Source organism: Cottoperca gobio, chromosome 6 (assembly GCF_900634415.1).
Source record: "Cottoperca gobio chromosome 6, fCotGob3.1, whole genome shotgun sequence".
NCBI lineage: Eukaryota > Metazoa > Chordata > Actinopteri > Perciformes > Bovichtidae > Cottoperca > Cottoperca gobio.
The window spans coordinates 17,855,322-17,877,181 of record NC_041360.1 but is presented as its reverse complement, the minus strand read 5'-3'; the positions used below and the strand labels follow the sequence as shown (position 1 = coordinate 17,877,181).

The following is a 21,860-nucleotide window of genomic DNA, read 5'->3' as shown; positions in this document are numbered from 1 at the left end:
CTTTCTCTGTCATCTCCTCCCTCCGCTTGGCTCCAGGGGAAGAGGAATAAGCCAGGAGTGGAAACAGCAGACACTCCAGACTCTGCACGTGGGCGAGGGGAGAAGAAAGCCATCAAGTAAGTGCCTGGTAACTGGTTGGGGTAGAATCATTTGGTGATAATGAACTCTTTTTGGTTCAGCTTTGAGTCCAATGATGTACACCACACAAACAAGGCCGAAAAGGAGGCCTGTTGTTTTATCTCGAAGCGCACAATCTCTACGAGAGCATGTTCGGGTAGACTTTAAACGAAAGGTTAGAGATTTAATTAATGTAGATTCAATTTGCATTATCTTACCTGCGAAGCTTTTGGCTGGAGGAGCCTGCTCCAACTGGTCTTATGGGCTGTGAGATAGGTCTCCCTTAAGTGCAGGCCTTTAGCCACGCCTCAGCATCGCTTATAACGCTGCAAGTTTAAGTAAGTAAAACGAAAGGGGGCTTGAGCGCTCTCTGTGCAATCGTTGGAGTACAAATGTTTGGGAGGATTTTGATTAACATTTCTTACAGGATTCAAACTAGAGATTAAGGTATTTTCTGTTCTTGGTGAAACAAGACTATAGGTCAGCACCAGGAAATGTCAGCTTTGTAATGCTAAGTACAATAATTTATTCTACAAAATGCCTCCTATTAACCTACTCATCACTACTTCTCTTCTATAGCCTGCCACTGTCTCAGCTATTGCTGAATGTCTTGTGTTTACTTTTCTTTTTCTGTACTGACGGTTTTAAGCATTAAAGATGGACTATGTGAATGTATTCTGAGTCCCTCAGTCTGAGTCCTAATTTCTTTTGCATCTTCTTTCTCACTGGCTCCAGCAGCATTGGTGTGCACAGTCGGTCATTTCAGCTTGAAACTTCTTCTTTTTGTGCACTGCCTTTTTCTCCTGCTCTGTCTCTGTGCTACAGCTCTGACCTCTGCTGTGTGACTTGTATGACATCAGTGATTCTGCTCACCTTTTCCTCCTCTACTTTGACTGTCTGCGATTTATATCTCTGCCTTGTGTGTCATGCGTTCATGTGTTCTCACCGCTCACGCCGAGGATGGGGGCCCGACTTCTTAATGTTGACTCTAATGTGTGTCATCAGTGGTGCCGTGCTAGATGAACAGAATGTAATCACATGCTGTGTGTATTCATCAGATTATGACTTCCCTCTTTTCTTGCTTCTCCTTCTCTTTCTCTATGTGTCTTTGCTACAGCACATTGCTTTATGAAAAGCTTCTGTGAATGCCTTTTTCCCCCCAGGCTGCCCCTTTTTTTATTTTTAAATCTAACCACACATTTGTCATCTTCGGGTGGAAAAATAGACATTAATCTCGGCCTGTTTTGTTTCAAACTCCCATTCAGTGCAGCTGTATGGGACCCACCGTCCGCCTCAAACCAAACCATCGCATCAAAGCAGGAGCGCCTGTTGCGAATGGTTGGTTGGTGACGAGGCTGTCCACAGTTGTGTTGCTCTGACCTGTCTCTCTCTTTGGCCACAGTGATCTAGACAAAGACTTTTGGAATAACAATGACAGCAGCACAGTGCAGCAGAGGTGGAGCTCCTATCCGCCCAAGGAATTCGTACTAAACATTTCTCCCTATGCCCCATATGGAGATCCTCGCCTCACACTCAAGTGAGTCTTGGTCCAAGGTTGGTAAGAGATTTCCCCCTGAGCAGGGCTGTAACGAGGCAGGGGCAGTGCCACTCTCCCTCTTTCCTTTCTTTTCCTTTAGTCCCTTCCCTTCCTATTCCTCTCCTCTCCTCGCCATCCCCTTTTCTAGTTGCACCACCACTAGCCACTCATCACATTGAACCATTAGATGTGGATGTTATAATGCCCGACAGCTTATTAAATTCACCAACTTTCATAATCTCGCTTATTTGTATTTTCCTGAGGTTACGTTTTTCTCATGAGTAAACCGGGGATGTTTAGCCGAAGGCCTTTTGGAAAAAGCCCATTCTATAAATGTCACAGTGTTGCAATACACACAAACTGCACATTTCTACACGTAATGTTGTAGTTTAATGCGATTTCCAACAACAATAGTAATAACGGCAACAATAACAACCCACCCAATGTCAGAACACTGGAGGGCACAAATTGTTACTAATGATTACTCATAATCTGCTTGGAAAATGTGAGTGTAGGAAATGTCATACACGCACATTACAGCATCCCCACGACAACCATTCAACTATTAAAGCAGCACAGCCCTGTAACCTCCCGGGGCTAATTTCTACCGCTACTTCTCACATCCCTGTCACCTTCTAATGAACACAGAGGCACATGTTCAGCTCCCCCCCTCACCCCCCATCACTCCCTACAGCCCTGCTGGTCCCACTAACTCCTGACCTCTAACCTCACCTCTTTCCCATGGGGCTGTGACCATGGAGACGGACAACCCTCGTAGCTTTCCTCTCCAAAAGACATGTGTGTACTTTAACTCACCTTCTCTGTGCTCTGTCTATCTCCCTGTCTTTTTGCCCATGTGATCTGAATTGTTGTCGTTGAGGGTTGACCGTTAAACCAGGTTGCAGTGTGGTGCCAGTGTTCACTTGTGGTTTACATCCATCTGTGGCTTTTCTCTGATCTCCATCAATGTGTACTGCACTAACAATGTAGTGCTTGAACTGTTTCTACTGGGAGATAAGGTAACAGTGTTTTTTTTTTTGATGTAATAAAAGTCATTTTTTCACTCACTAGGCACGTATCCAATAAAGCAGTAGCAAGGTCGTACCTATCTCCCTCTGGGCACGGAGAAGGCTCTAAGCTTAAACATCCTGCTACCAGGCATCTGTCTGATAAACGATCTAATAACTGGTCATCTCTAATAGACCTAGCTGTGGAGGACTGTGTGTTGAACTGCCTGGAGAAAGGAGGCTCATGAACGCGATGGATATAATGTATGAATTGCTGTGTCTGGAAACTCTGCCTGCAGATGACGTCTGCTGATCTCAGGAAACCTGCTTTAGAGCCTAGCGCTTGCGTTTGAGAAGTACATTTTTTTTAAACCCTCAAGGTTGTCATTTATTGGCCATAAAGCTGTTTTTCAGCAGGTCCTGCCTTTACAGCGGCAACAAAAAAGAACCTTTCAATGCAGTAACGGTAAAATGAGTTGTTTCTATCAGCAGTGTGTGAGCCAGTAAACTTTCTGACTTTCAATTAAAATAGGAAAACATTATGAATATATGTTTTAACTAGAAGAGACATGGGAAGACCTTTTCACTCCAACCATTAATATTCTACTTGAGACAACACACAGCTGAGAATTATTTCCCGCTTTAGATTCTCTCGAGATCAGCAGCTTTCAATCTCTGTAATGACATTGGGCCTCATTTATCAAACAGGTTACCTGCCCTGCACCATCAATCTTCATGTTTAGAATTTATTGGATTAGAGGTTCAATACTGTAATTTTTCAATATTGACCTTGTTAAATAGTGGATGTCAGCAAATGACACAATTTTTAAAAAGTTGTGTTGAGTTGACATAAACCATTTTTCAGATTTACGCAGCAAGTATATTATACGTTAGTTGATCAATCTGACAGTTTAGACATGAAAAACTGTCAAGACTTTCTGGCTATATTTCTTTTTACAGATCACTACTGCTGTCAGAAGTTCAGTCAGAAGCAGGATTGATAAATACTCTTAGTGATGCATGGTGCCCCCCATTTATGTGTTCCCACCAAAGGGGAAAGACGTCTCTTGTGTTGATCGTTGCTTCGGCAGTGTCATCCATGCTGTTGTTGTGATTGATGACTAATCCATGTCAGGTCAGTTGGTCAGAATTAAATGTGAAAGGTGACCTTCAAAGCGACATGATGCAAGTGTAGCCCCCCTGACTCCATGCTTACACACCAGACGTTAGTGTTTTCTGTGCCTCATATGTAATGTCTCCTGCATATGAATGAACTGTAGTCATGTCACCAGAGGGCACTACTGTGCTTTATTTTTGATCATCACTGTTTTTAGAGTAGATATGACATTTTAAACCTAAAACCAGTTTTGAGAGGAAATCTGAGTTGACAAGTGCTCTTACTGTAAGTATGAACACTGATTCATTTCAGAACCTTTTGTAGGAGGTTGATATGATTAGATTGCCCTTATGATCCTATCTAGTGTGTGGTGCAGGTATTTCACTACTTCCTGTTTACTGTTATTGATGCTAAGTGGTGATCAGATTACAAGCAGATCTTTAAAAATGAAATATTGCACATTATGATCTAAAAATAGAGTGTAATTGATGTTTTACGGGACAAATGCACTTCTATTTAACCGTATGTCCCTTTGGATTGCTTCCCAAATAAGTTGATTATTTGCTCGTGAGGCACTTCAGCACAATCCGTCCTCCAGTTGCTCTAAGTTGCTCCCATTGAATTGCCTTGTAGTAGCACATTTCAAGGCCCAAATGCCTAAATGAATGAGAGAACGAGACCTAAATAACCAGTTTCCACACACTGTTGCCACTAGTGAATGCTGGCAGCTGTAGTATTGGTCCTCCAGGCCCAAAGGAGTGACTTCTTGCTGGTTTTCCATCCTCCACAGGCTCCCTGTAAATTATCTTCCTCCTCTTCCTCCCTGCTCTCCTCTCCCCCATCCCTCTCTTTCTTCACACTGGACTCCACACAGACCTTTTCATCCTCCTGCCTCTCACTTGGCCTGGAAAACTAGACCTGCCCCTTCACACACTCTACTGATCTGTCTCACCTTCTTAGCCATGTGGTTACTCAATCAATTTTCCTATGTATGGTCGTGTGTGTTTTCTTGTCTGTTTTTCTCACACTCTTTGATCTTTTTCTCCTCTGCCTGTCGTTATTGTCCCTCTTCTATACCTTCTGTCTGCTGTGGGACTTCCGCACCCTGTCTCTCTCTCCTTAGTGGGGCAGTGTCAGGGGGTCAGAAGGGGGCAGCAACTGGGCATGGGGATGATGGGGGGGGTCCTTATCGCAGTGACAGCTTGAAGAGCATGGTGACAGAGGGAGTGAAGGCCGGGAGGTGGCAGACCGTCCAGGGCCACATGCAGTCCGGAGGATTGAGATCCAGCGAGTGAGTTCAGAACCGGGTAGAAAAAATGCAAACATTTCAGTGACTGTGCAGCAGAATAAACACATTATTACTAGAGTCTCTGCGCCTACGATACAGCCTAAAATCTGCGATCACCGTGCCTTAAATCTATGATGAAGATAGCTAACAAGTGATCCCTGTTGAGAGCTGCACTTGCGTTGATCCAGCAGGTGCTAGCGTTAGCCAGGGCTAGCAAAATGTCAGCAATTTGGCAATATTTTATAGATGAGATAATAAAGGAAGTTCTATGGCATTTATTTTTCTGTAAAATAAAACAATATCATATATATTTATCAGCTGATGCTCATGTTCAGGTATCAGAATCAGACTCGGAAAGGAAAAATCGGTATCAGAACATCTAATTATTGCAATGTAAATGTTATTCTTACAAGTTTTAACCTCAGCAGTGCCTATGATTAGATGAACGAATCAGTTCTGAGTAGGAGTTCAGCAGGGATGAAAGTGCAGCTCAGGTGTCAAGGTGAGAGTTTGGGCACAGATCAAGGTGTGAGCACTGGGGAAATGTGAACCCTCGTCATCATGAGAAGATAACAATAGCTGCTCGAGCTGTATCGCACTGACTCAAGCCTTCAGCTGACACAGTCGGCCCAGCTGCTGCACAATATAGCCTTGTGTATGAATCTGCAGGAGAATATGATTTATTTATGTGAGGAACTGCTCTGCCAGCAAGTGTACTTTCAAAAATGAGATTCAGAAATAGTCTAATTTGACTGAAATAATGCCTCATACCGTTCCAACTCGCTTTGTTAATTAAGATTCATACAGAAATAAAATCCACATGTTGATCACTTGAATGCATGTATCCCACAGCCATGACATATGTCACGAGTTAGGGTCTATATTCAGCGTGTTGTGAATAAGGCAGTTAATTTTCAGTTCCTCATGATTCTTTTGCACCTTCCTTTGGCACCTCGTGCCTGTGATTTCTTCCTCCACAACACATTTACGCTCATCACTACCTCACTCCTCATTCCCTCCTTCTCTTCTTTCTTCTTCTCATCTTTCTTTTTGCCCCCTGTCTATAATTGGATTCTATTTTCAGGAGGCTATAAGTGTCTGTGTCTCTTGTGTTTGTGTCTCGCACCCCATTTTCTGTCTCTCCTCCATCGTCACCCTCTGCTCTTATCGCTCCCGTCACTCTCTCCATCTTTTTCTGTCGCTGTGTAAAGCCACTTCTTGTCTTCTGTTTTTTCCCCACAAACTGTTTTATTCCAGAAAAACCTCCCATTACCCTTTTTATCCTTTTAGTTGTGACAGTTAAGTATGAAGGACACTAAAAGCCTCGTGCAAAATGATGTGAGGTGAAGTAATGCAGAGCGGAGTAAACTGCATCTAACTGATGTGAGTAGCTCTCTCATGACCTAATTCTGGTAGTCTGGGTTACACAGCGATCTGAGTGAGAGGAGGATATATTTGGTGAGTAGAAAAAAGATACAAAAAAGATGAAACATGATACTGTAGAGCCCACAAAACACAGAAATGATGTATGTGTAAGTAATAATATTAGTAAGAAAGTCAATTAAACAGTATTTATAAAGGGGAGGAGTGGAAGAGGAGAGGCTGACAGAGGGAGGGAGTCATACTGTAGGACTTGGTTGGCTGTTGGGAAGTCTCAGGAGACGCAGCATGTATTAAATAGACGAAAAAGACTTAGAGACAGGAAGAGAGGCTATCATAGATAGAAAAAGTTGACTGACGAGTAGAGGACATGGGGATCTCTCATCAGACCAAAAAACCCTCATCGAGAAGGCCGGGAACCTGCAAAACCACGACCCACACACCTCGACGCGGCCCCGTGCGGACAGTGCACATCCGACCACTTCCCGCGCGAAACACACCCTCACGCAAACTGCACGCTCAGACACGCAAGGTGCACACACGTCTAACGCAGACGCACACGGCGAGCTCACAGTCTGCACACTGCTACCCGACGGAACCCCATGAGCAGTACACGCCACACAGCGATCACTCAGGCTGCACCTTCTACTGCTATTTCTGCTACTGCTGTTACTGCTGCTGCCTCACGTTGCTCTGTTTCTCTCTCCTCCTCCTCCTGTCTCCACCCCCTAACGCTCCTCCCTCTGCCTCCTTCTCCACTTTGTCATCAAACATCACTCTTCCTCCTTCCTCCTCCGCCCCCTCACGATCATCAACTTCCTGTTTTGATGAACTTTCCTGTATCTATCCTGACGTCAACCTGACTTCTTCTGCCGTTTCTCCCTACTGCCCTGTGCCGCCCTGTATCATCTCTGATGATTCTTTTCGTCTCTTCTACATCTCATCTCCTGACCACGTCACCTCCTGTTGCCACGGCTCCTCTCCTACATCTTCTTCCTCTTCCGTGCCCTCCGACTCCTTCCTCCCTCCTCATCATCCCATTCTCTGCCGGCCGTGGCCTTCTTCGCGCTCTCTTTCCTCCCTGCTCCTCTGCCCTCCCAGCTTTGGAGATCCAGTCTTATCGTATGCATCCACTTTGGAGCACATCCCCTCCCGGCCTCGGACGCTGCTGCGCCAGCAGAGTCTTCAGCAGCCTCTCATCCACCCACCAGGCCCTCTTCTTGGCCATCCACCCACCACATCCCAGAGTTTGGGACAATTACACACTGCACCTGGACAGCCTGGGGGAGGTGGGGGTGCTGGGAGAGGAGAGGGAGGTGGCGGCGGTGGTGAGGGTGGGGGTGCAGGTACACGAGGCGGTCCCAGGGGGGCACGGGGAAGCCCATCAGGAGCAGGGGCCTCACGCAATAGGGGAGGTGGAGCAGGAGGGCGCTCACATGCAAATCCTGGCAGCTGGGATTACACGATGGACCAGATGCGGAATCGTGGCCTGGACGTCAAGTCCTTCCTGTGAGTCTCTTCCTCTTCCTTCATGTCTTTGTGGAGTCTTTTGTAATGTCACCTGCTTAGGCCTCTGTGTCTATCTGTGTCTTACTTTGTCTAAAATAATTCTTAATATCTGAGAATCAAACAGTTAATGATGAAGCTACGTTTAACTAATCTGCCTTTACCTTTCACCTTTGTATTCTGTGTCTTTTCTTTTGGGTCTTTTCTTTTCAGTTTGCATCTGATATCCAGGGAAGGATATTACTTCTGTCCGTCAAAATATAAACTGTACACATAGTACGTCTGTACGAGAGTGCGTGTTTGGAGCATGTGCAGGATTTTCTAGCGACAGTTTATCATCGCTTTCACTGTAACACTGCCAAGGAGATATTTTATATACAGTTACAAAAGCAATTTAGTCCATGTAGCTTATCATTTTAATGTAGGGTGATACGGGTGAACGCAGATGAGAGGGCCAGGGGTCGGCTTATTTGAAAAATATATTATAAATGTAAATATGGATGGAGTTATAAATCTAAATAAGCTGTTTTCTTTTAGCTCTAAACCCTGTAGTTGTGTAAGAGATGGATCAACACGTCATAGATCACACATTGATATCAGCAATTATACATTATGTTTATTAGATGTTATTCTTAGAGGGGGAGTATGCTTTATGATCCTTTCAAATCTCAACTGAAACCGATTAATGTTTAATGAATGAATACATCATGAGCCAAGATAGTTTTTAACATTTGTTATTGTTATTGCACAGTATTACTGATTAATTGAAATTAATGACAAAGCTTCTTATTGAGCAATCTAAGACACATCTTTCCTCCTTTTAAAATGAATAACATCATGTGCATGAAAAATGGCAAGGAAGTTTCAACATATTGGGGGCTATTTCTATCCCATTCTGTAAATAAATGTTCAATGCTTACACTCTATGCTCTGCTAAACAGTAGCATCTGTTTGGATGGCATTCAGCCTGTCTGCTGAAATTGTCTTTACAGGACAGAGCTGGTGCTGTTAGTTCATAATATTCATGAGATGGTGTAATAAAACGTCATATTTTATAGCCATCCTTTGGAATGACTGTTAAATATCCTGCTTATAGGAGACACAAAGTAGGCCTAATCCATATTTCCTGAGTGTTTGCAACTAAAATGACACCTCTTTTTCCAGTGACTGCAACTTTTATGCTAATGTTAATCTGTGTCTGCTGTTAGCCTGATGACATGTGTGTCAGCATGTGTGCATCACGCCGTCCATGCGGCGCTGTGCATCAGTAAAAGAACAAGGGTTAAGCAGCCGTGTGTAGATTTGTGTTAACCCTGAAGCATTGATCTTATGTCACCAGCACCATTACTCCGACAACATATTGTTACTTCAGGGCAGAAGTGGAGGGAGGGCACATGGGGGGGTGATGAGGAAGGACACTGCCAAGGTACAACATGTGTTTAATGTCCCTTTGCACGGGATCTATTTCACAGTAGCTTTTCACCATTCGTTTTTTTTTCTATTTGTGTTTGAGCTTCTCGGGGCCTTTGCCCATGACGCAGCTGAGCTACTCTCACCGGCTAACTGAGCATTAGTAATGTAACACATGCCACCACCAAGGACAATAAGAATATGGCCCATCATACACAACTAAACTAGTCCCTCATCATTGTAAATGTGAGATTGAGGTCATATTTTCCCATGTATCTGCTTCACTGCAACACCTCTTATGATTGATGACAGAGCGGTCCAGTAATAGACATGACCCATTGTTCAAGCCAGTTAATTTCAATCTTGGCCAGATTCCCTATCCGGGTGAATCATTGCTCAGGGAATGTGTTGATGTGATTGACACAGATATCCAGCCGTTGGAGCTATTTGACCAAATGGATATCTTGGGTGATTGGTCTTCAAGCCTTTTGGCTTAAAATCAATAACTTAGTGTTGTTAATGTCCGGTAGCCTCTCTCGCCCCTGCGTCTTTTATTTTTGGTGCATTTATATAAGTGTTATACCAATATTCTTGAGTGTAAATGCTCATACTAAAAAAAAAGTTGATGTTAGGAGAGTGATCCAATAATCATTAACCATTGCCATTCTTACTTTCTAGAAAAAACATCCAAATATTGAGTCAGCTGTAACACATGAACACCACGTGTTCGCTGAGTGTGCGTAAACAGTTGACATAAGTTAAAATTAATGGATAAAAGTTCAGAAAGTTAGCTCAAGAGGTTTAATAAGATAAGGAAGACTAAGATAAATTAAAAATCAATGTTCCTAGACTTCCTTATCTGAGTTGTGTGCCTATTTTTAGACTTAGATTTATTTGATGTCTCTTTTATTTAATATATAAACATTTATTTTATCCATATAAGTGTTAATTTCAATTTATTTGTAATTTTATTTTGAAAAAATAGACTGTTCCAATTTCAAAATGTAATCCTATATATTTTATACCATCTGCTTTATATTTGTGAATGTGCATTCATTTTATAATTATTTCTTATAAATGGAAATGAGCATTGAAACAACAACATACTGTTATGTATGATCTTCTTTGGCTTATAAATATTTGAAACATAGAGTTAGCTAAAGTTAATGCATGAAAGGTTATAGTCAGCTGAAAGTAATGGATAAACAGTTCAACTATTTAGTTAAAGGTCATGGCATATCAGTTGAATTAGTAAATAAAAAACAAGAGATAATAGATCGAATTTCTTTAAGTTGTGACGGGTGGTGTTAGTGAAGGGGTTCTTAAATTAATCTGAAAGCGGTTGTAAGTCAGACAAAAAGTTTGGTATAGACGTATAATAGGGAGATTATTAAAAAAGGCTTCATGGTGCAGCAAGAAAAGCTTTTGACGGCATGTAAGAAAGATGAAATTGTGAAGTTTTGGGTGATATCTCTCCGCAGCTTGGCAGCCCTGAATTTTCTTAGCGGAGGTATTGTAACGCAGTCAGAGGCTTAAGCTATAGAACCGTGGGTGTGGGTGACAGGAAGTAGGGAAGGAGGCAGAGAATTAAGAGTAGAGGATAGCGATGAGGGGGAAAGGGGATTTGGAGAGCAAGTGTCGCGTAATAGAAAAGATGAAATGAGAAGAGTGCGACACGGAGAGTGAGAGAGCAGTGACCCAGAAAACGATGACATACGCCGAGCACCTCCAGATACTATGTCGCTCAAATAGAAACAATTAGTCCAGATCTTCTTAATGAGGCTTAATTCAATCTTAATTCTGGAGAAAGACGACAGGCATGTTCGATGTGAAAGGTGAGTGTGGAGGCAGGTTAAATACCTAGATACATTACTGTGTGTGTGTGTGTGTGTGTGTGTGTGTGTGTGTGTGTGTGTGTGTGTGTGTGTGTGTGTGTGTGTGTGTGTACATACATACCTTTTACATCCGTGGAAGCTGATGTGCAAGCTGCTTAATATCACATCCATTAACAATCATTAACTAATCACCAACAGTTCCCTTAATTATTTGTTGTGTGTGCGATGTGAACACAGCCTGCACCTGTTGGCAGCACCACTTCATTAAAATCATTACGTTATTAATAATTTGGCCTTTCAGTTTAAGGTTTCTTCTTAATATCCTTCCCTGGTCTAAGTGCTTACTGCTGCTGTTGCAGATTTCTCTTTATGACCATTTTCTCTGTTACTTCTTCCTCTGTTTACCCTCAAATGGTCTCTTATTGTCCCGCAGCCTCTCTGCTTTCTGTCCTCGCTGTAACCTGAAATGACCTCTCTTTTCTTCTCTCCCCCCTGCACCAAACCTTCTTTATGTCCGATTTCCCTATCCTTTGCATCTTTTCTGGCCTCTCGTTCTATCTCTTTATCGTATTTTTTTATGGGGAGCCAGTGAAGGGAAGCTGGTGGTCCTGGCTTTGGCCATTGGTGTGGCCGAGCAAGATGATTTTGCCAATATCCCTGACCTGCAGGAAACAGCGCAGGGACCACCACCAGCCAATCAGGAGCCCCCTCCTGAGAAGAGGTACCAGATAATGTATGAGAGTGCATGTTGTGTGTGTGTGTGTGTGTGTGTGTGTGTGTGTGTGTGTGTGTGTGTGTGTGTGTGTGTGTGTGTGTGTGAGAGAGAGAATGATGGGGTGCAAATGAAAAGGACGTGAAGGATATGATATCGAAGAAAAACAGGAGATGATTTCAGAATTTAGGTAGAGGAGAGCAGATTTGTTTTGTAGTGTTTTCGGTGAGTCACTGCACTTAAGTGCATTGTGCCACAGACCTGCACCTGAAATAGCACCAGAGATCAACACTCTGTTACAGAAATAAAAACGAGAGCTGACTATGAAACCAAATGTAAAACAAAACAAAATGCCTGTAATGTTGAGATGAGTAAAGAGATAAAGCAATTTGGATGTTAGCTGTAAAGCAGTAATGAGCTCATAAATCACAGTAGTGAGATAAGCACTGCTACTTCAGTCCTTTTTTCTCCTTTTAGGGATAAATATTCCAGCAAATCAAATAAAAAACAATGTTTTCTTATTCCAATAGTCTTTTTTTCTTGACCATGATAATTATCTCCCCCATCGCAATGACATTCTCCACCATTTCATCTATATGTGTTTGTCTTTTCACTCCTGCCTTACAGAGACCTCCCATTGGTAGCTGTCGTTTTCCCTTTGTATTTTCATGCTTTTCTTTTGTTTATCCTAGTCCTTTCTACTTCTGTGTTCGTCTTTTCCCTCCTGCTCATTAGCTTCCTTCAATCACCCTCTGCTTCTCCGAGAGTCCCGTCTCTGTAGCTCCACCGAGGGGCCCAGAGAGCCTCCTCATTATTCCACAACATGTTAGTCACTTACATAAACACGCTGCTAAAAATAAACCTTTTCCTTGCCAGCCACCTTCCACACTAGAAGCCAAAAATATTTCCACTCATCTATAAGGACGCACCACTCTCACGCGCATCTCCCAAAATAATGAGTTTTGCATTCTGTTTAGGAATTGGACCAATGTTTCTGTGGAACAGTTTAAGACTAACAAATGAGTACAGTGGGTGTGTCGTGTCACAAACAAACAGCTCAAACCGCGCTGTGCTTGTGTTGCTCATGTTTTGGCCATGGATGGTGTTTTTTCATTATTTGCATCAGCGTGTAACACCGCAGAGCCAGAGTGAAATCCTGCGTTTGGTCCAGCCTTAGGCTCATGCGACACACTCGATCTCCTCTAGTCCAATTAGGTTGTTTTAACCTCACTTTGATTCTGTGACAAATTGGAGACAATCTGGAGATACATAATATGACACACACCTTAAAACAAAATGGCAGGGGAGAGCGAACTAATTCTGATTTACTCGTCACACCAATTATTCCTCATTCACAAGTGTTTCATCAATTTGACACATGATTTTAAACTAAGGCTCTATTACAATACAGATGGTAACTGTTTTCTTATCTGGTGTGCACAGCTGCAGTATGAAGCTCCACATGTGGACTGTGCAGCTGGAGACAGTTGTGTCTTTAGCATGATATCAATTGCCTGCCCTGAACTAATAAGCACCTTTTTATTTATCATAAATGTTCCTTTAGAGCTATGTGGACAATACGTAAAAGATATTTCTCTCTTAGTTTGTCTGCCTCATTTTAGTCTCTTGCCCCGAAGCATCCTGTGGCCTTTTATAAGAATCAACGCTGCATGGAGTTTACAAATAAGCATTAAAATATTCTTTCAGTAACAATGTCGCTTTTGTAAAACATCAGAACTATCTCCATTGCTCAGGATTAGTGTGAAAACCGCAGAGGAGTACACTTTTCTGTGTAATTTGCTGTGCACATTACGTCTGTGTTCACCTGGAAGCCTCCTTAAACGGGTTGTGAAATCCACTAATAGGCTAAACAGCAAGCAGGAACCGTCGTGGGCTGCTCAGTCCAGCTCGTGGCCCGCAGGAGTCACCTCGATTTAACGGTGATTGAGTGCATTGTGGCATTTTGTAGATTAGCCTGAGGTTCACTTAATTTATTTCAGTAAAAACAGAATGACTGGCAGCTTACAGTCTTTTAACAATAGAGAACTAGGAAGTCAAAAAAAAAGGATTTGCATATAATGAAAGCTTCAAATGTCTCGGCCCTTTAGCGAGCTCTCGTGAGCTGTAAACTAATTCCTCCTGAGCCATCTCATTGTTGTGTTTGTTTCATGATTGATTACAAATTCAAAAGTATATTAAATGATTTAGCCACACTTTAATTGGATACTAAATATAGAGGCTCAAATAAAACTTAATAAGTCCACAGTACATTATAAATGCAAGGTGTAAGCTTGCTGGGAGTATATCATTCCCTGTGGTGTTAGTGCTGACTTCACAGATGTCTGACCATGATTTAATCAATCATGCTCTTGGCATATTGCTCATTCTAAACAGAGCTCTCGAGCCGGAGACAAAGCTATGCTTTCATTCGTCTCCCGCTCTCCACACCCCGTGTATAACCATATCATCGCAGTCTGTGCATTTACATCAAACATGTCCGTCATGTGCCCATTACTCATCTCTATACCTGCATCACCCATGTCATACCTCGTTGATTTATTCAACTAAATGCAACATGTGACTTGCAAATTAATTCAGTCAAACATAAAACCTCTGAAGTTAATGTAAATAGTTGATGTGACTCTCAAACGTTAGCCTCATCAATGGTAACATGAAAGGAAAATCTCTCCACTGTTGATGAATATCAAAGAGCTGCTCTCCACAACGGGTATGTGGTGCCCTACATTAGTGAATCAAGCAGTGGTGGAAAGTTAAGTTACTCAACTACATTTATTTAACAGCTTTAGTTAATAGTTACTGTACAGATTAAGTTTTGACATAACAAAACATATACTAACTTATAAATAATAAATGATGCGATTCTCATTTGAATAACTGTTCCGAGCAGATTTCACTAAAGAAAAGATGATTTTAAAAGATTCGTAGCAGATTTACTTCCTCCCTCATTAATCATCTGATGGTTGGTTGGTTGGGAACGACTGGACTAAACTACCTAACAGTAAATTAAGTAGTTAAAACTAGCCCGCCCTCGAGCAGCTACAATAGTAACCAACAGTAAAACGCTGCGTTCACATCTAGACTTAGATGTCAAATATTATAAAAGATATTTTCCTGCTTAACGATTACTTCTATTTGAAACTTTAAGTATATTTAACTGATACCACTTATGTACTTTAACTTGAGTAAGAGTTTGAATGCAGACTTTTACTTATGATGGAGTGATTGATCGTATTATTACTTTTACCGGTACTTAAAAGTGCTTCTTCCATCCACTGCAAAACAGCACTGTCGCGCCAAACAATCTTGTTAATTTGATCATGTATGTAAAGTCCTTCAGGCTCAAATAACAACAGAAGGGCCTTTAATTTACCCTTCAGCCGTGTGTCAATGCTTTATTGTTGCTCGGCCATAGTTGAAGGCAAGCCAATCAAACACGCTGTTATCCCCACTGAGAAGGTGCTATAGTGCGTGATAGTCATGATGCTTCTTCACTGACCTTGTGTGTGCGATGGCTGGATGAAAGTATTCTGTGTGGTCATTTGTTTATGAAGTGAGGCAGAAGCTAACTGACACTTTGAGCCGCACCAGAGTTGGTGTTGGTTATTGAGACTTTCAAATCACATCTTTACATATCTTCAGGGGCGAGAGAGGGAGTGAAGGTTGCATAATAAAACATCAGAGGAACTCGGTTGGATTACAAAAGATTGCAGTGTTGCTTAGATCCTGGGGCCACACATGCTGAGACTTTTGTATCCCAGGAATCATCCATAGGTTGTGGATATTAGAAAACAAAACTAGGCTGTTCTAGTGGCTCTGTAATGCCTCATTGGTCTTCACTCATACAATTCTGTTGCGAGTCAGTGAACCTATACTGTATGTTCTCCTCCAGTGTTGCTATAAAGAGAAGCCACAATCCCCGAGAGCTTTGAATCTAGATCTCTCTCTCTGAGCTGCCAGTGAACGGCCCAATGAGGATGGAGGTTCAAGACAGAGGAGGCGGGATATATCCTCGTGCTACATTAACATTCAATCCACTTGCCTGTGGTCTTTCAATTATTCATCCATGCAAGTTACATAATTTTGTGTAAGCCAGTGGAGTTTTCTTCTTGTTCCAGAATACATCTTGCAGATATCAATAAATATAGATCACGGCCTCAAAGACGCAATGCACTCAGGGAGGTCCTCTGAGTGTCTGTTAATTGCCAAGTGGGCTATATAACATTGCCTCATAATTTATGAGCTTATTACGTCGCTTAACTGACATGAAAGGCAAAGACGACCATAACGTATGGCGGTTATGACCTTTAACCTAAATACGTCAATAAAATGTGTTTATTTCCCGTCGTTACTGCGTGTGTCTGCTCTAACCACATTAGTCTAAGCAGGAGGAGTTTAATCTTTATGTGGTGTATAATGTGTGTTTAGGCTAGCGTAATGGTATTAAGGTCATTCTAAGGTCACATGTGTGCAGAGCAGCATTTTATGGTGGTAATTTCAGGCCTTGTTTTCTTAGGTAATACAAAGAACCGCTGTTACAACACTTCTAGATTATATATCTGATATGTGTTTGTACATAAACATGTAAATTGATTATGCTATGCTCTGCTAGTCTGCTCCTCCTGTGACAGGGGCTTTACGGGCTGGCTAATCAACAGAGTCTTCAGGGCTCTGCTTAAGACGGTCCCCAAAGCTTTGGCTCCCTGTGGCCAGCCCGCTCATTTTAGCATCACAGGGGGAATGTTGATGCATTTGGTTACGTGCTTAGAGAGGGGGAAAGTAGAAGCCCACTAAGGCGGAAAAAAAAAGGAGTCACAAAGAGAGGAGGCGGAGGTTAGTGCTTTTGTACATCCATCCATCCACATGTCAGGGGAGGATGAGGGAATATTCAGGGTGCAGATCCATCTTCCTTCCATGAGAGGAGGAGGAGGAGGAGGAGGAGGAGGAGGAGGAGGGAGTACTTATTGTACTCTGCACATCCATGCGTTATGCGTGGCTGAAGGCAGCACTCTCGCCAGCAGCAGGTACATGCTGGTACACATGCTCATCTCATACACACAGATAGATGGATGGCAGTTGGGGAGAGGAGCTATTTGGAGCATTAACCCAGGACCCTTGTGTCCTGCCTCAGAACAGGTGGCACATCTGCAGCAGCCTCCGCATCAGAGGCAATCTTTGAATCTAATCGGGATTCATAACATTTAGTAGACTCGTGTTTGAAATTTGAATGGACTTTAAAAACATTCTTTTGTTGTGAAATTCCCTGGAACGATAGGTTAGTTGTTTTAATTGAGCTCGGAGACATCTTGAATGTTAAATTGCAGAGAGTATTGGGAGGCCATAAAGGGAGGTGGAGCTCAACTGTTACAGTTTAGATAGGGTAGACACTAAGCTCATATTTGGATTAAAAAGTAATCATGTTTGCAATGCTCAACTGTATCCTTGTGAAAAGGGCAATTGCCGGCCAACAAAGTTAAAAGTAATACATTTGAAACACAGCTTCTAATAAAATGAAAAATAGACATGAAACGGCGTCTATAAAGTTCAACGTTTGGCACTCACTGATTGTCTTGTGGTTTTCTATTTCCATTTGAAGAAGCAGATACACAGAAGGCAGCATTTAGCACCTCCCTTGTTGCTTTTTCGTGGAGTGGGATTTCAGTAAACGATGCTATTTTAGACTCATTTCCAGTTCCAACATGCAGGAAGTAATTAGTTAACAGTGAAAGCATCCATATTTATATGTCGCAGCAGAATCTTTGGTCCTAGCCTGAGAAGTGAAGCAGCAGGAATGACTGGCTGACTCCAGTGTGAATGTACATGTGTTTTCTGTGGCTGGTGAGTTACGTAAGCAGCGCTATTCTTCACTGCTGTGGATTTGACTGTGCATGATCCTGGGAAGTATGCTGTGGCCCCTGAAGAATGATACATCTAGTGGGCGAGCTTTGAAATTGAGCATAGACATTGAAAAATACACCACTTCATGATCTCAGGTGTTTGTTTGAGTGTGACATGTTTGCAGAGGGATGGAAAAGAAAAAAGAAAAAAAAGAGGGGCTGGGTTGGGCTTTCTTTCTCGCGTCTCTCTCCAGCCTAGAAGCGGAGTGTCTTTCCCCCCCTCCCCCTCTCTTCGAGCTGCTGGCCCTCGGTCAGGTAACAAAACAGGATAGTATCACAGGACGGTGAAACCCAAAGTGGCCCCGCCTGCCTCCATATGTCTGTCCATGTGTGTGTCTGCGAGGTTCTCACCCGTACCTGTCATATATCCTATTTCCTATATGTTCTCTGTGTGTTTGCCTGTTTGCTGCACCCCTCTAAACACACCCTTCCCCTACGCCCAACAACCTCTCGTTACACACACCCCAAACCCCCAAATGTATGGTCTGTGTTTCTAGAGCCGTTGCTATGCCAACAGCCCACTTTCTGTGCCTTGGCTGAGGGTGAATCTGATCTCAACTCGAGTCCACTCTGCCTCCCACTGGATACTGTTAGCAACTGCAGGCTTTAGAGCGTCAATTTCCATATCAACCCCCAAAGGGTCGGACGGAAAAAGCATTGGCACCAAAATGTAGCAGTTGTAGTATTTCCATCTGCCACAATTAATTAATATTGCTTTTTTTATTTATTTAAATAAACTGAAACCGATCTTCCTTTTTCAATTCATGATCTACTGTATGATCTGGAGGAAGTATCTTGTTTTCTGCAACAAATACGCAGCTCCAGCCACTTTGTTTAAACAGCCTGGAGGCAGCGCTGGAGCAGAGGATGCTCAGGTGCTGTAGCGCAGGGCTGGTAGAAAGGCCATTCCCTCGGCTGCACTAGCTCTTACCTGAGAATGCACTGAACCCCTGAATGAAGCATGAAGGAGAATGAATAATTGAAGACGTTCACTCCCCCATCGATAGTTGGGAGGTGGAGGAGGAGGGAGGTGTATTGCTTTACTTCAAACCCCAAGTCTCTCTCCGTGCTTTAGAGCTCTTTTGAGCTTATTCTCAGATCTTGGCTTAGTGTTTTACCCAGCCCTTTCCTCGCCTCTCAAACTCACCTGCAGTTTAGAGTCTGTGCAAAAGATAAACAGACCCCCCTGAAAATGCAATTACCTCCCTTGGCAACTAATACAACTAACACCAATTGATGAATATTCCCTTCCCTTCTCGAAATGGTTAACATCCCTCCTTCCCCCCCGTCTCGCTCTGGTTCTTTTGCTGGTTGAAGTGATTGTCTGTTTGCTTGTCTTGTTCGCTTGCTTTTTCTGTCTGTCTATTTGTCGGTATATTTTCCCCTGGTTCTGTCCTTGTCTTCAGCAAAAATGTACACATTATTGCATTCAACATCAATTCTCATCCGAATTTGCAGTTCAGAGCGCCCGAAACAAAAAGTACATTCTCTCAGTGAAAAGCTCGACAGAGATTGCTGGCCAGACAGACAGACTTTCTATGGGCTCCCTGTTTTCTGCCTGTCCAAGGCATTGCCTTCACTCTCTGAGTGACAACTACTTGCATATATGATATATGCACATGTAGCCAATGCCAGTTTGTGCTTTGGCCCTTGTGTCCCCAAGTCCATGCTTTTAGAGTGTTGCTTAAAGGTTGGATGTAAAGTTAACTTCTATAATTTATAGTTATATTACTTCATTTCTACCAACGCCCTCTTTTGTGACACTCTAAATGTGCATTTCCTATGTTCTTACTATGTGTCCGTCTCTATGTGTTTTCAATGATATTATCTTTTTGTATTTTAAATCTACGCCTTATTTCTCTGTCATACTATATCTCATCTATCTTTTATTTTGAGCTCTCCACATAAAGATGGTTCTTGCTCTTTTTCTTTCCTGGTGATCAATTGTATTTATTGTCTTTTTCTTTTCTTCTCTGTGCTCTTTTTCTCCCTTTAGCATGTTCGCCCCTTTGTCTCCTGTTAGAGATATTGTGTGTGCATAGCTCTTTATTTTTGTCCCTTATTCTTTGATACTTATCAGACTGACCAAACTAAGCCTCTCTTGTGTTTCCAGGCTTTCCTTCCTTCATTCCCTATCTTTTCTTGCAGCTCTGTTTTTCTCTCTAATGTGCTGGTGTTTGTAACAATCTCACTCTCTGTTTGGTTTTGGTTTTCGTAACCTCACTGTTCATGCTATTAATACTTTCTATCTCTTCTAATACAGATAAATAATTTTCACCTTACTTTTTCTATTTCTTACATTCCTTGTTGAACCGTTTATCTTATCTAAAGTCTTTATGATTTCTGTCTAGTGTGTGTCTCCAACTTCTGCATCCTCTCTGCGTCTGCTCATTTCTTTTCTATTTGTCTGTGTGTGTGTGTGTGTGTGTGTGTGTGTGTGTGTGTGTGTGTGTGTGTGTGTGTGTGTGTGTGTGTGTGTTTTTTCTTCTCTATTTACTGTTTGTTTATTGCCTAACAGTGTTTCAATGTTCAGCCTCTCCATGTGCCTTGACCAGTCATCTATGGAGTGCTGTGTGTCCAATGTGTCACATTACATTGGCCGGGACTTTTGCATTTGGCTCTTACTTTTTCTATCTTTTTTTTCCATTCTTTCTTTAATCTCATAATATTTATTCTCTTTTTTTTCCTTTACACTTTGTGATTCTTATTGTTTTCATGATGTATGAACAAAGAGGTTTTCTCCCAGAATGTTTGTCCCACTTTAATGTTATGTTTTCAACAATCCTCGTGTGAAGGAACTAAACTTAACATCTATTAACATTTGTACCTAAGTACCAGCTGTGCCATGGAAGATCTCTGTTCTCTCTTTTATGTTTTTTTTAATAATATTTTGTGTTGTTGATGCATATTCTTAATAACTGAGAGATTTAAACACACAAACACTTCAAAAAACTGTTCTACATCTGTCCTGTTAAACGTCTGGTCCTCTACATGTTGCTATACATGTCTGTCTTCTGTATATATAGTGACGTTACGTTGCTATACATGTCATTATACATGTGTGTCTCGTTCATGTCTGTAGAGCGTTGATCATGAACTCTATGGGGTTTGGACATAATAATAATAAAATTTAGCGTTTCTGTTTTTTGTTCTGTCTAAAAATGTCTTTGTTTTCTTGTTGGAGGTAACTTTCTTGTTAGAGATATGGATGTTTGCCACACTGGACATATTTACAGTCATCTCAGATTCCAAGTTTCATCAAACACAACTCACCGCATCAAATGTCCTCAGTTCTAGCGCCCGCCATTAATCTGTGGTATCTTTGGCAGATTTTATTTGGCTTCGCTCATGATAGCTAGAGACTTTGAAGTGACATCTATCCCAAACAAACTTGGACTCAATTGGTCGTTTCAGATAGGCGGTTTTCAAGCGCCAAACAGGTGGAGGTTGGACTCCCTGTGTGCTCACACATTCTCTCTTTCTGGAGACGAGTTAGCTTCTCAGTACATGTCCTTGTCGTGTTACATCTGGGTCATCCTGCGTTTCTGCTTACAGGGGCAACAAGCCAGTTAACAGCCCCAAGGGCCGACCCCCTGATGCTGATGGCCGCTCATCCGTAACTGACCTGGCCAACTCTCTCACTGGAGACATGGTGATGGTAAGACCCTCCATCCCACCACACACACACCCCACCTATGCTGAGGATAAGGTGAAGGAATATTGTCTCAATATTACATTAAAAAACAAGAACCGAGCATTGTGATAGCCTGCCTCTCAATGCTTTCTGACATAGGGGGGGGACATATCATGAAAAACTCCCTTTTTCAGTGCTTGTGCACATACATTTGTGTATGTGGAGTGCCTACCAACCCACAAACTGTGAAATAAGACAACCCAGTCAGTTTTCTGTGGGCTGCCTCGGTCAGAAAACATTGGATTCAATAAACCATTCAGATTAGGGTCCCCTTCCTATGTCATGCAGACCTGTCTTTTTTGGGAGACGGGCTTAAAGAGACGGGCTCTAAGACAGAGGGTG

General features: G+C 42.3%; 1 protein-coding gene across 1 annotated transcript in view; it reads left to right on the top strand.

Annotated features, from left to right (window-relative positions):
- Positions 1–21,860, top strand: part of syt7a (synaptotagmin VIIa) — a 76,216-nt gene that overhangs the window by 43,130 nt on the left and 11,226 nt on the right. Inside the window, exons 3-8 of the mRNA XM_029433363.1 lie at positions 37–116; positions 1,520–1,654; positions 4,902–5,069; positions 7,548–7,955; positions 11,787–11,918; positions 21,380–21,482. Coding sequence (XP_029289223.1) covers positions 37–116; positions 1,520–1,654; positions 4,902–5,069; positions 7,548–7,955; positions 11,787–11,918; positions 21,380–21,482 — 1,026 coding nt within the window. The remainder of the gene's footprint in view (positions 1–36; positions 117–1,519; positions 1,655–4,901; positions 5,070–7,547; positions 7,956–11,786; positions 11,919–21,379; positions 21,483–21,860) is intronic.